The sequence below is a fragment of the Silurus meridionalis genome, chromosome 7 (assembly GCF_014805685.1).
Source record: "Silurus meridionalis isolate SWU-2019-XX chromosome 7, ASM1480568v1, whole genome shotgun sequence".
Taxonomy (NCBI): Eukaryota; Metazoa; Chordata; class Actinopteri; order Siluriformes; family Siluridae; genus Silurus; species Silurus meridionalis.
In genome coordinates this window covers 11,830,582-11,843,878 of record NC_060890.1, presented here as the reverse complement: position 1 = coordinate 11,843,878, position 13,297 = coordinate 11,830,582, and the positions used below count along the sequence as shown (strand labels likewise).

Sequence of the window (13,297 nt, the reverse complement as noted above, 5' to 3'; positions counted from 1 at the left end):
CATCAATTGGCTAAAAAATAAGGCAAATGAGTAACTTATTAATGAACATTGTATTTTTTTTTTATAAATATTTGAAAGCGGTTGCAGTATAATAGCTGTAGTAATGAAAGCTTTTGTGCATTGCAAACTGACTGTACATCACTTAATTTCCAAAAACCCTACATTAAATGCAATTCCACTTTAACAAACGTGTATTTGGTTGATTTCTATATCTTAATTCCAACAGATCTCTAAGAATGTGGAAAGCTAAGTGCAGATTTGAAAACAGACTTCAGATATCCTATGACTTAATAAACACATTTTTTGTTTGTTTGTTTTTAGTTTTGTTTTTAGTTAACAAAAATTTAACATTTCGATGATTACTATTTCGATTATAACATTTTGAACATTTCATTTTGGGTTGGTAAACAATATGTATTATCCAAATAAAATCCACGTTCAAACATATTTTTTTGTACACTGTGTTCTTACAATGTAAAAAAAATATTAAAATAAAAATGTTACTTAACTCAATTAAAATTGATAAGTGTATAGACTTTTTTTTTACACGTTTTTGTTGTATCATAATAAGAAATGGTTAGATACTATATTTCGATTATATAAATACAATATAAAGGCTTTGGGACGAGAGTTTTTCTTAAATAATGATTTTATATTTTATATGCATATATATGCAGAGAAATAAATTATATATATATATATATATATATATATATATATATATATATATATATATATATATATATATATATATATATATGCACATATATATTCTATTTTTTAAGATTTATTTAAAAGTGTTTAATCACATTATTTATTTTACATTTCTATCCGTGTAGCAATATCACAGTACAGTTTTCGTTAAATTCTAGAATTGCAGTCAAGAAAGCACGTTATATAGTTTAGAGGTTAACACTCTAATACATTTTATACAATAACATCTAAATCCAATTTTGCTTCTTTTTTCAAACAATAAGCCAACATTTCTATAAAACAGCTTCATAGTTTTAGTTATTGATAGGTTGGTGATATCTGTTGCCGTTGCTGACATTGTTCAATAAACATATTTACATATTACAAAGTAAGTACATGCTGAAAAAAATATAGCTGTGAAGAACTTTGCTAATTTGCTAATTTGAACTCTGCCACATAATGCTTTTCGTAAGGGGTGATGTTCTTTTTTAAACTTCTGCTTCTAAGTGGATAGATTTTGTGTTCAATGTCTCAAAGTTTAGACTACTGCAATGTTTAAACCGACAGTTTCCTTAAACATTTGGGCTTTATACTTAAGGAAGGTTAAAAATTCATCATAGTCTATTCGAAGCTCTTGTGTTTAACGACAATAAAAATAGAGTAAAATTAACGAGTATTTTTAGACACTCACCAAAGTATACTTTCATGATAGATATATGAGAAACTAAAGGCACTTGTTAGTCGCTCTGGATAAGGGGATTTGCACAGTGTTTTGAAGATAAATGTAATGTTAAAAAGTGTAGTTGGAATTGTAATAGTGGATCTATTTATACTAATTAAAAATATCATAAAGCATAATTATTCATAATGGCAGGTCTATTATTAAGATTAATAGTTTGCATTTTCACCACTTTCATACATTGGATGCTTTTAATAAATTCACTTTTTAATGACGAGAAGTCTTACAGGTGAACCAATAAACTCAATTGCAGGTCTAAATAATAACTCTGAAGTTGTAAGTTAAAAGTTAAAGATCAATTCCTCTTTTAAATATTGGAGTTATCTGTTCCCGGGAAAGAGCTAGCAATAACAAAAATAATAACAATGAACAAAATGGAATCTTTATTGTACTTTTTCCACATACACCTTCAACCACAAACAATTAAAATAACAATAACATTCAAAACAATGAAATATCCTCATCCTATGTAGGACTATATTCAACAGAGTATGGTATATTTACAGTAAGTCACGCATTAAATTTGCCTTTTAATAATATGAACTAAAATACTTATAGGTAGTGTTTATGACATTTGATAAGCCTGATAAATTACTATTCTAATTAATCAGCCATCACAAGTGCATATTATGTAGCCTATACTACTACAGTAAATGCGCCTATTTATTCCCTGATTATATTCAATAAAATAACTACAACTGTGGTAAATAAAATCTTACGGTAATTTAAATGAAACGTCATGCAGAAGGTGAAAAGGCATCAGCTCTCGAACAATCTTTAGAGTGATAATCTACATAATAGACAGAACTGGGATGTGGGTTTACTTCCCCAATATCACACACACACACACACACACACACACACACACACACACACACACACACACACACACACTGTACAGGTGCCAACTATGAACGCTTGGCATTTCTGAGGTAAAATGCCTGGAGTTACAATGAATGAAATAGGCAAATATTTACACTTATGTGAATTTATTATTAACAACAAAAAGAGTGTCACTGTATTCTTCTTCTTATTATGATTATTATTATTATTATGATTATTATTATTAGTAGTAGTAGTATTATTACACTCCCAGTGGCAATGAAATGAGAAATACCTTGTTTTGTTAGACAAAACAAGGTAAATCTCTTAATTAGAGATCAAGTGCTTACATCACGTGATTTCTCTTTTTAGCGGACTACAGAAAATGTTTCGACGCTAATGGGAGCACGGCTTCGCTGCGTTCTGAGTTCCGCGTCCTCTTAGTCCTCCTCTCCTGGCGTGGGTTTCCCTGAATCGACGCATTCGCGTCTCTGCTTCTCGATCTGCTCTTGTTCAGCTCTGCTGCTCGGGAACTTGTCCTTGTTGTTCTCCTTCTTCCATTTCATGCGCCGGTTCTGAAACCAGATCTTCACCTGGCGCTCGGTCAGACAGAGCGCTCGCGAAACCTCCACGCGCCGCTTGCGGTTCAGGTACGGATTAAACAAAAACTCCTTCTCCAGCTCGAGAGTCTGGTAGCGACTGTACGTCTGCCTTCCCCGCCTTCGGCCGGTGGCTGTGGAAGAAAGAAAAGAGAAACACGATGTAGGCCGTAGAAGAACTGAAATATTCTCAAATGTCTCAAAACGTGCTCATTTCTGATTTCTTTGCTCTGCGTAACAAAAGCTGACGATCTGTCCAGATGGGGGTTTAAAGCCTCATTCTCCTGTCATAAAAGCTCTAATTGGGGGTAATAAGCAGGCCTACAACTGTTCTAACGTGTCATCAAAAGAGAAAAGGGGTTTTCCAGTGGTATCTGCTCACCTTGTGGTCGCATCCAGGGGAAAAGCTGCGTTGGGGACGTTTCTGCGCTCTCCAAGTCCTCACTAATGTAGCTTGCTTTTACACTGTAGTCTCCAAACTGCGCTAAATCCGCATCTTGCGTGCCGAAGAAAGTCTGTCTCTGTAAGGCATCCTGAGCGAGAAGGTTCGCGGCGGAATCCCCGTGGTACTGGCTGTGTTGGTACGGTGCGTGGGAGAACGTCGAGGCTCCGTGGTGATAAAACTCCGGAAGCTGGGAAGTGTGTTGAAATGTTGATCCTGTGCTGTGTCCGTACAGCACTGACGGTCTGCCCGCAAGCTCCTGCGTGTACCCAGAACACTCGTAGTAGTTTGGACGGATGGTGTCGCTCCCTTTAAATTTGCTAAAGAGTGAATTAACGAAATATGAACTCATTTTCTTAAAACCCTGTTTTTAGAAAAAACTCGATGAAAACATTCAATTACATCAGCCCCGTTCTAGGAGCGGCTAAAGTCACACGGGCTACGGGAACGCGCAATTATCGGGCACTGTTTCGTATATATTCACGTGCAGATTCAGGCTTCTGAACAAATTTTCCCGCGAGTGTAATCAAATAGCATTTTTTAGTGGCGAGGTTTCATAAAATAATGTTTTTCGTTCCTCCTGCTGAGCTGTGCAGAACAGTTCTGCGTTTTCAGTATTACTGACGCCTTTTTTTTTGGCCCCGTCATTTCCAAAAAGACGACGGCGCGCGCTGGTGATTGCAGAGTGAACAGGGCGAAAATGGGAAAGCGAGCAAGGAGTTGGTGATGTGTGGGTACAGGGGAGGTAGCGGGAGGTATGACACTGCTGGAAAGCGATTTTAGTGGTGAGAGCTCATACGACACATATACTGTAACCACAAAACCGTTGTTAGACCATAACTATGCTACTATATGCATTTGACTGGTCAGCTGCAAATGTACTCCTTAGTAACGCATAAAGTCGTGACATGACATGGCTTTCGGATCTTTCAGAGGTGTTTTGGAAAATGATCATTCTAATTTCAACCAAGCCAGGTTCCACCAAGAAACTATTACAATCAGTTTAATACAACCGTTTATGAGGATGCTGACGATGAAATGACGGTTCTTTTTTTAGTATCACAATGATCTTGTTTGCTCAGTTAATACTTATCCTGCGGTTTGGTAAAAAACATAACCGGTTCAAATTCACAGAATAACATCATAAAATATAGTCCCAATTGGAATTCATTCATAAGACTTTTTAAAATCTGTTTTGTTGTTGTTGTTGTTGTTGTTGTTGTTGTTGCTGCGTATACTAACAGAGGAAATTGAGGACATATTTGATGTTCATTTGCTATCTTCAAATCATCACTATTAACCTGTCTACATTTTATCCGACAAACGTTTCATTTCTGAACATGAATTTAGATCAACGCTGCCGCTATGCGATCAAAAGTGGTATTGCATCCAGTAGGCGGATTGGAAATACACAACCAACTCACTATACAGATGACGCAATTTTACCACAGTCTATGTTTTGCCACAGACTATATAAAAAAACGGTTATAATTGAGAAAGATGGCAGTTTCATAGATCAAAGCTAGAATTAGTAAAAACTAACTAGCATGGAAATGCAGTGAGGAACAGGAGAAGACAAGTCTTTAATGCTGTGGTGAAAACTAACAAGAAATCCATGACAACAAAATCATTTATCATGAGAACGAAGAATAAATTTTGTTTCAATTTGTAATTTATTGTATGGTTTATTGCATTTTCCTATATTGAACATTTGTGAGAAGTTGCCAAAGAAGTGCTTTTACTAGCAACTATGTGTTGGTTTGTTTGTTTGTTTGTTTGTTTGTTTTTGTTTGTTCAGTCGTATCATCTATAGAGGTTCCAGGATATTGCTGAAAGGTGAAGTTTAAATTTCCTCCCAACCAGCGTGGCGGCCCGAGTTTTGGTGGAAGGTGATGTGAAGTGAATAGTCAATAAAATTACAGTTTTTAATGTGTTATTTAGTTTGCAAAACGGTACACGCCATTTTTAGATCAAGCCTAATGTTTTCCCTAAACAAATTTCCATAATGTATTCTACTGTATGATAATGAGCAAGAATAAACATCATTTTGTTCATTTCATGTTACATAATTTAGCATTTCGTCGTTAAAAATAAATAAATAAATAAATAAATAAAACACGTGTCGAGTCGCAACGTTGTTATGGATCATACTGAGCGCACTGAATTTAAGATCTAATTTTAATTATTATAACTAGTATTATTATTAGCAATATAATTATATATAAAATATATATAAAACACCACTTTTACTATGAAATGCAACAAAGGCCTTTTTTCACCAGTGATTTACTTTCAGTATATTATCCAAATGTTTTAAAACAATAATAAAAAAATATAATTCCCCACATATAACTTATTCCTTATTTATTCATTTTTTTACATCTATTTGCTACGAATAAGCTGACTTATAGCTAAACAGAAAACACAAATGATTTGCTTGGTTAACTGTTTTATGTGTGTAGATTTTATTATTATTGGATTGAGACAAAACATGGATTTCCTAAAAATATAAATAAACTCAGACTAATCGCATAATTTAGATATTATTATTATTATTATTATTATTATTATTATTATTATTATTATTATTAAGGTTGTTGTTTAATTTATTTCGTTAACCACAATTTCTTGATATGCGTTTATTTCAGTAGCCGACATCATCCTGTCAAATTTAGTCAGACAATCGCAATTTAAAAAGATGATAAAAAGCCCCAAGCAGTCTACAAGCTTATCAGAGACACATGAAGACTAGTACTAAATGATCTGTTCATGGCACCACGGGGAAATCTAAAACAAATTTGAAGCCAGACACTCTTGTTTTTACAGTGGGCTTTTGGGATGATTTTACGGGTGTGTACTTCCGTGCACTGTGGGTGCACTATAAAATGATTTTCATTTTTACCAAATTAAAAAAGACGTGCCTAGTGCTTCAAAGCATTTATAAATGAAATAGGAATTAACCCAATGAGGAGTGGTTTCATTAACAACGCTTAGTGTAGACTCATCTAATCTTGCTTCCGGTATGGTTAAGCAAAAGGTGAACTAACACGGGTGTATGAAAAAGGCCAAGAAATTACAGCTGACAAACATCTGCAATGATTTTTTAAAATTTAATTTAATCTCCGTGTTCTAAAGGCAATGGTTCTAATTTTCATTTTAGCTTCTAAAACTTAAAAATAAATCAGGCACACTACAACCTCGAGGAGAAATAGGTTTATTTATGTAATAGAAAGAAAGTGGAAACTTTTATCATTAGCTAAGAATCAACAATACAGCAGTAACTGTAAATTTGGCCCACTAATTTGGCAGAAAAATATATAATGTTTAAGTTTATTTCACAATTAATAACATGAACAATATTTATCACAGTGATAATATGTAATCAAAAATGTTTTCACTGAAAGAAAGCTAATAATGCTGCATCAAAATACGGAAAATAAGCTAGATAGTTGTTTCTGTTTTATAAAGTGGGATAATACAATACCAAAAAAAGTAAAAACATAAAAAAAAATTATATTAATAAATTCCAAGTTGTTGGTTTCCTTAATAAATGTTTGAAAACATATTATTAAATGTTTGTGGCTGTTGTTGTTTTGTGGCTAGAATAATCATTTTCTAATAGAAAGATTTAATCTCATATTGGTGATATTTAATGTTGGATTGTGTGCCACAAAAACAACCAAAACACATTCACTGAAAGGTGAAACAAAACATAATGATTACTTCTGCTTTAAAGTACCTGATTACAGTGTCACTGCTTAAACTTATTTGTTAGCTGACAGTTAGAACAAAAAATAAATAAGCACGTCAGAGTATCAGAGTACCTACACATCCATTCAGATATTGCAATAAGTAAAGTTTTAAGTTTAATTAATTATGATTTATATATCTTTTATTTCTAGCTCTGAATATTATGATGGCTCACCTATAAATTATTTATAGTCTATTAAAATAAATATTATATTTTATGCAAAAAAAAAAAAAAAAGCCATTTGTAACCATTTTATCTGATACTGGTTATAAGGCATTCACAGACCATCTTATACAAGTACACAAGACTTTAATACTGAACAAAGAATTTCACAGACTTCCATGTATATTGAAACACATTTAGATGATTTCATTTACATACTGACTGGGAATTAAAATACAGTACAGAGATAACCCTATGGCTGGGCTCTTGAGTAGCAGGAGTCCCACATCAGTGGCTGTGTGGCGATTTCTTGCAGTGGCCTTTATGGAGAGTGTAAGGTTGGCCTGGACGTGGGACAAAAGGGGCTGAAGTAGAGACGACGAACAGATTTTGCAAGGCTTTACAGTCAGGGGACATGGGAGTGTAATACAGTTTCCTTGAAACCAGCTGTTGCATAGTGTTTAATGAAGCCCGGTTCCCTGACTCAACAAAGCATGATTTCGTACTGCCATGCCTGGCACGAGGGCTAGTAACTACTGCCAGAGAGAAAGAGAGAGAGAGAGAGAGAGAGAGAGAGAGAGAGAGAGAGAGAGAATTAAATAATAAGTCTGTATAAGCATAAAGTAAAATAAATACAAATCTTTATGCTTTTTGTTTCAATTGAAATTCTTACCAGTGGCAAAACAAAATAAAAATCTTGCTTACAGACCTAAAGGTCAATTGGTTTACTTACTTGTCCAAGGTACCCGATGTGCACTAGCAGACTTCTTGTGATCGGGAAGTGCTTGTTGCTCAACATCTAATGCTCTTGTCATTTCCATGTCAATATGCTGGAAACTCGTTGGCTCGCTCAGCACCAGCCTTGAAGGCCTCCAATCTTGCAAAATCAGTGGTGTGCAATGCTGCATGTGGCAAGAGTGCAAATACTGCAGGCATGACTTGTGGCCAGGAGGAACTCTTTGCTGTCTCAGAGTACAGGGTAGTTTATGCCTCCAAAGCTCTGTCAGAGATCCCAACTGGATATATAGAATTCACATCAATTTCACAAAGTCATAGAATGTTTGCTTAGCTACAGGAAAAATATGCATAATCCTACTACTAAAGGTAGTAACAACAACTTCAACATAAATAATAAGAAGAAGAAGAGAAGAAGAAGAAGAAGAAGAATATCTCAAATTAATGTTGTTGATAGGTCCATGCATCATTTCTATTTAGAATACAATCACTGACATTTAGAATTCTACATTTCTGATGTTTTTTTTTATATTGTCATAAGGGTTGTGTAACATTTACCTCATGTGGCTGCTTGTTGGGATCAGACTGTGACTGGGCACCATGTAGCAACTGATACACCTTATCAACCACACCCAAGTCATGCAGCATTTTTTTTCGTTGGATGAGTGCATTAACTCGTTCCACTTCTTCCACTTCCTCCCCTTTCTCTTCTTTTAAAGTGTCCAAACACAAGGATGTCTTTTCTGATGAATTAGGAAGAGGTGGCATGGGCTGTGGCTATAAAAAAAAAAGTCAGGAATTGACATTAAATTGTGATTAAAATAAAACTTATTTTTTTAGTTTTAAGCAATGGGAAAAAAAAAACATTTAAATAACAAAAACAATGTCATTCTTTTTTATTCATTGCTTCATTGGGACACTCATCTAAGGTAACATGTTCGCCCCCTCTAGTGGCAGATTAGTGTAACAATACAATGTCGGATTTAGTAGAATAAAAAGAAAAATACCATGAAATAATGTAATCTCCAGAAAAGAACTAACTTTACTAGGGCTACAGTACACTAAATAAAGTTTTCTATACAAATAAGACAAAGGCATGAAAAAATGACTTACATCTTGTTCAGAGCTTGGTAATAAGTGTGCACAGGGAGATTGCACTTTGCGTGGTTTGGCTCTTTCTCCTGCAGATTCTCCTTGTAGATGTTTGTAATTTCCTTTACGCTTCTGATCATCCTTCTCCTGAATCATACGCAGCTTCTGCAACTGCTGCCTAGATAAACACACATACACATGTAAGTTAACATGGTAATTTCATGTTATACTCCTAATTAAAAAAAATGATTGATTCCTTGTGTAAACAGATGATAGACCTAGAACACTCCTCTCTTGCTCTAGAGGCTGCTGTGTCCTGGAACAGAGAGCTGCTCTGTTTAAAATATTTTTCATATTTCTCTGTTCCTTCTGTGGGGTAGATTGGACGGAATCCCCCAAGGTGATTGGCTTCATATATCTGCATTTGCTCCATATTGGCCGCCTGCATCTGGCGAAATTCCTCATTTCTGATAACAAAACAAAATATACACAAAGACTAAGTAAATATATGTTAAATGCAGCATATGTCATTTAGTAGCATTGTGGAATATATGGAATATCATCTGTACTGATATTGATGTTTACTGTAACAGAAGCAGTGTATCCAATTAACATTGAAGTACCTGGCCTCTCTTGAATGCTTCTGTTGTAGTCTTTCATTGACCCTACGCTTCTCCTCTTCTGTGATCTTCTTGCGATTACATGCCCCGAGGTTAATCAGCACCAAAGTGTCATAGAGCAAACTGTCCTTTACCTCATGGTCCAACTGAGAGTCAGTTGTGAAACTAGGAGAATGATTGACCTATACAGACACATGGTTTTCTATGCATATAGGCATACAAACACAAAAACTCACAGAACTAGACAATATAGCACTGTGGCAAAGCCAGCTAAAATTATTTCTATTTATTATGTCTGTTAAATAGAATTCAATAGAAACCCCACCTCCAGTAGCCAGGGCTTGAGCCTGTGGTCCAGCAGCACATCAAAACCCAGGATCTCAAAACAAGCATTGCTTGATGTATGACTCGGGAAGCAGGCGTGATAGTTGTGCTTCAGGATGGAATGGGCTGAGATGAGGGTTTTAATGATCACATCATCAATATTTTCCCACACCTTCTTTGCATCATAACCCATAGACTCCAGATACGTGTTGAAGACAGAAAGCTTTCTATGAGAGAATTATAATTTTTATTAAAAAATAAATAAACAAATGTGGAAATTGTGAGATTTTGACAGAATACACATAGAAATACACAAACAATGCACATAGAATTTTTAAGTATATGTAAATGCAAATATTTATTATGGAAAAAAGTACAACCTTTTGCTTCCCCTGTCATCATCATGGACAAAATATTCACTGTGCTTGTTAATGGCATAGTTGGTCAGGTGCATGTAAAAATCATCCTTTAAAAACAAAAGTCGAGTGACCGAGAGCAACTTTCTTAAGCAATTTATGCTGAAAATTATGGTATACCTGATGCTTAATATTAGTGATTAGTTAATTATTTTAAATAAAATCTAATAAAAATTTTATTTTCAATATGATTATAAATTTGATCAATCTATTCGAAAATACACAGGGAAATCTCAGTGTTTTTTTACCATGGTGTTACTGGTGGGCTCACTGTATTGGTTTGTGCAGAAACGAGCCAGTCCCTCATTGTACACAAAGATCCGGAGGGGTTCACAGCTAGTCACCAGCACATAAATGCGCAAGTCAAACTTGAATCCATCAATTATTAATGGCTGTGGAATGAAAGGTCACACAAAATGGCTCTTTGATTTAAACGGATATTCACAGAATGACAAATGCATAAAAAATGTGGCCTGGAATGCATGTTGTACCTTGGAAATATACACCTGACAAATCATGTGTTCACCTGGTCGAATGTCTTTGCTGGACTTGGTGAGATAAATACCACGGCCTTGGCAACCTGACTCTGGTTTGCAAATATAGGTTTTAGACTTTTTGGTTCTTGTGTAGGCTTGGAAATCACTGTAACTGAAACATATGGGTAAAACATGATAAAGCGCTGTTAAGATGCTAAAATAATGTCCCCTGATGTTATGGATAGGGAAGTAACAGTGCAAGCAAAACACTTACTCTGCAGGAAGACACCAAGTGCGGGGAAAGATGTTATAGTCCTTCGGAAAGAGCTTCAACATACGGTTCAGGTTTCTTGCCAGGAAGTCTTTCCTACATATCTCACTCATTCCAGGAAAATGGTTGATTTTCTGTATAATAAAGTATTAGTAATATAAGTAAAGGAAAACCAGTAAGACATTCAGAAGACAAAATCTAAGTGTAATTACCTGATATCGCTTCATTTCCATGACTCTATCCAAAGACACAGATAAATCAGTCCAATATAAAGTCCAGTCTTCTCCTTCGCCAGCCTCTCGCAGACCATATCTGCAGGCAGCACGACGCACTAAGTGTAATAAGAAAGAGCAGCCACCCAATTTAAATGATCATTATCATTATAGCAGCTATTGGCAAAATCTGAGAACAATATATATGAATGTATATTTTTCTCCTATATCTAAAGTGAAACTTACCACTCTCATATTTACAGTTAGTGAGATTGATCCACAATCATCTGAAAAAAAAGGAGACAGGCAAAAGGACAGACCTGTGCACTTTTTAGGTAAAAAGAACTACTCTATATTGAAGTAACAAGGATATGCTATGGTTTTTCATACTTATGATTGTTCTGTTTCTCATGGTGTACACTTTAACACAGCAACTTTAAAAAAAATAGCCTACAGTAATGTAAACAACTGACCTCTTCTTTTTTTTCCTCTTCTTTTTGCTTACAGCAAGGGTTGTGGTACTGGTTCCAACTTGAACGTCAGCACCACAGCTCTCTTCCTTCTGCTCTGCTTTGGGCTCAAATTGAAAAGAGTCCTTGGCTTCTGATGCCTCAAAAGCAGAGCCCATACTTAGAGACCAAAAGCAAAATAGAAAAAGTGTAAAAAATAATAAAAAATATTTAGACTCTTATAAAGATTAAGGTGCTTAATGATAAACAAGTTCATCTTATCTTTGACAAAGAAATTAAAATATTGTTACATGTTACATCTTTTCCTTTTTTCACAAGTTACAGTCATACAAGAGTGATCATGAACAAAAGAAAATAGGGTGCACATGAACAAGCACAGTAATCTTGACCTGAGTTGACTACAGTTACAATGTTTGTAGAGGGACATCCCAGCAAGCTGTGGGTGGCCTGGGTGCTAGGTAACTGTATCTCGATCCAGTGATCTGGATAACCCTGCCCTTGACACTTGGTGTATGTGACCTAACACAGGGGTAATATTACTGATGAATATCCTGCTTCATTTGAAGCACGTATAACCTGTTTCTATACCGATCTCTCTAATACATTACCAATCTATTAGAAAAAGGAAAAGCCACAATTAATATTCATTGCAACTTATTAGCAATAAGCCCTTTGATACTGATGTAAATAGTAGAATTCCCATGGTGCTTAGTACTTGTACATTCTATAACTAAAACATTTTCAATTAAACAAACATATGATCAAACACTGCACACTTGAGTGCTTGGGAACAGGGAGACAGTGGTCTTCCAGGCAGTCGGAAAATGACAAGCCTCTGTTGATTCGGTTTATCAGCTTATGCTGTCATTGTATCTGCTTGGGAAGACATTTACTGAGCCACATGTCCGTCTCAAAAGTAAAAAAAATGTACTTCATTTTGGATGTGCAAGAATAAAACTTATAATAAAATAGCCTTGATTAGGTGACTGGGAGGACACAAAAAACAAACACCTAGACAAAGTAGAAAATAGGGAGAATCCACGATATATCAATTATTATTCTTTTATTATTTTTTTTTTTACAAAGTTAAAATACTGAAGTGTGCATATCTGGTAATATAGCTGGTAATATATTAAACAGTCTACTAAATAGGTAAACACCTGGTGACTTAAAGTGAAGTAGTTTTGTCCTTTGAAAGTCACTTCCAACAAAGAACTCACAGAGTCCATGTGGCAAACAATAATGTGTTATATGTTCCTGTTTTATCGTGTGTATATATAACGTGTATAAAGTCATTGTAAAATAATTACGAACAGAAACAAAAAAAAAAATATTACAATATACATAAGCAACCTACCTCTATCACATTCGGAGACATAATAAGGAAACACCGCACCGTGATAGCACGCACTGTCGTGTATTCACCGTTGCTATGGCAACGTAGCCACGCGGTGTAAGCAGCGTATCCTGGAA

The 13,297-nt window shown here is 35.1% G+C and overlaps 2 protein-coding genes across 4 annotated transcripts; both read right to left on the bottom strand.

The window, feature by feature from the left end:
• Positions 1-1,835: 1,835 nt before the first annotated feature.
• On the bottom strand, positions 1,836-3,984 carry hoxb8b (homeobox B8b). The gene is made up of 2 exons (XM_046853968.1): positions 3,236-3,984; positions 1,836-2,987 (listed from the first exon to the last, which is right to left on the bottom strand). The coding sequence occupies exons 1-2, from the start codon at positions 3,645-3,647 to the stop codon at positions 2,695-2,697; spliced, it is 705 nt and encodes a 234-aa protein (XP_046709924.1). The 5' UTR covers positions 3,648-3,984; the 3' UTR covers positions 1,836-2,694.
• A 2,529-nt stretch (positions 3,985-6,513) lies between these two features.
• ttll6 (tubulin tyrosine ligase-like family, member 6) lies at positions 6,514-13,297 on the bottom strand. 3 transcript variants are annotated; one of them, XM_046853318.1, is made up of 15 exons: positions 13,182-13,297; positions 11,828-11,983; positions 11,601-11,641; positions 11,355-11,473; positions 11,146-11,276; positions 10,887-11,043; positions 10,644-10,787; positions 10,360-10,445; positions 9,981-10,206; positions 9,659-9,837; positions 9,314-9,502; positions 9,057-9,213; positions 8,502-8,720; positions 7,942-8,224; positions 6,514-7,744 (listed from the first exon to the last, which is right to left on the bottom strand). In XM_046853318.1, the coding sequence occupies exons 4-15, from the start codon at positions 11,373-11,375 to the stop codon at positions 7,497-7,499; spliced, it is 2,040 nt and encodes a 679-aa protein (XP_046709274.1). In that variant the 5' UTR covers positions 11,376-11,473; positions 11,601-11,641; positions 11,828-11,983; positions 13,182-13,297; the 3' UTR covers positions 6,514-7,496. The 3 variants fall into 3 exon arrangements, with proteins under 3 accessions (XP_046709274.1, XP_046709272.1, XP_046709273.1); XM_046853316.1 differs by lacking the exon at positions 13,182-13,297 and adding an exon at positions 12,214-12,367 and having other exon boundaries at positions 11,601-11,638; XM_046853317.1 differs by lacking the exons at positions 11,828-11,983; positions 13,182-13,297 and having other exon boundaries at positions 6,514-7,741.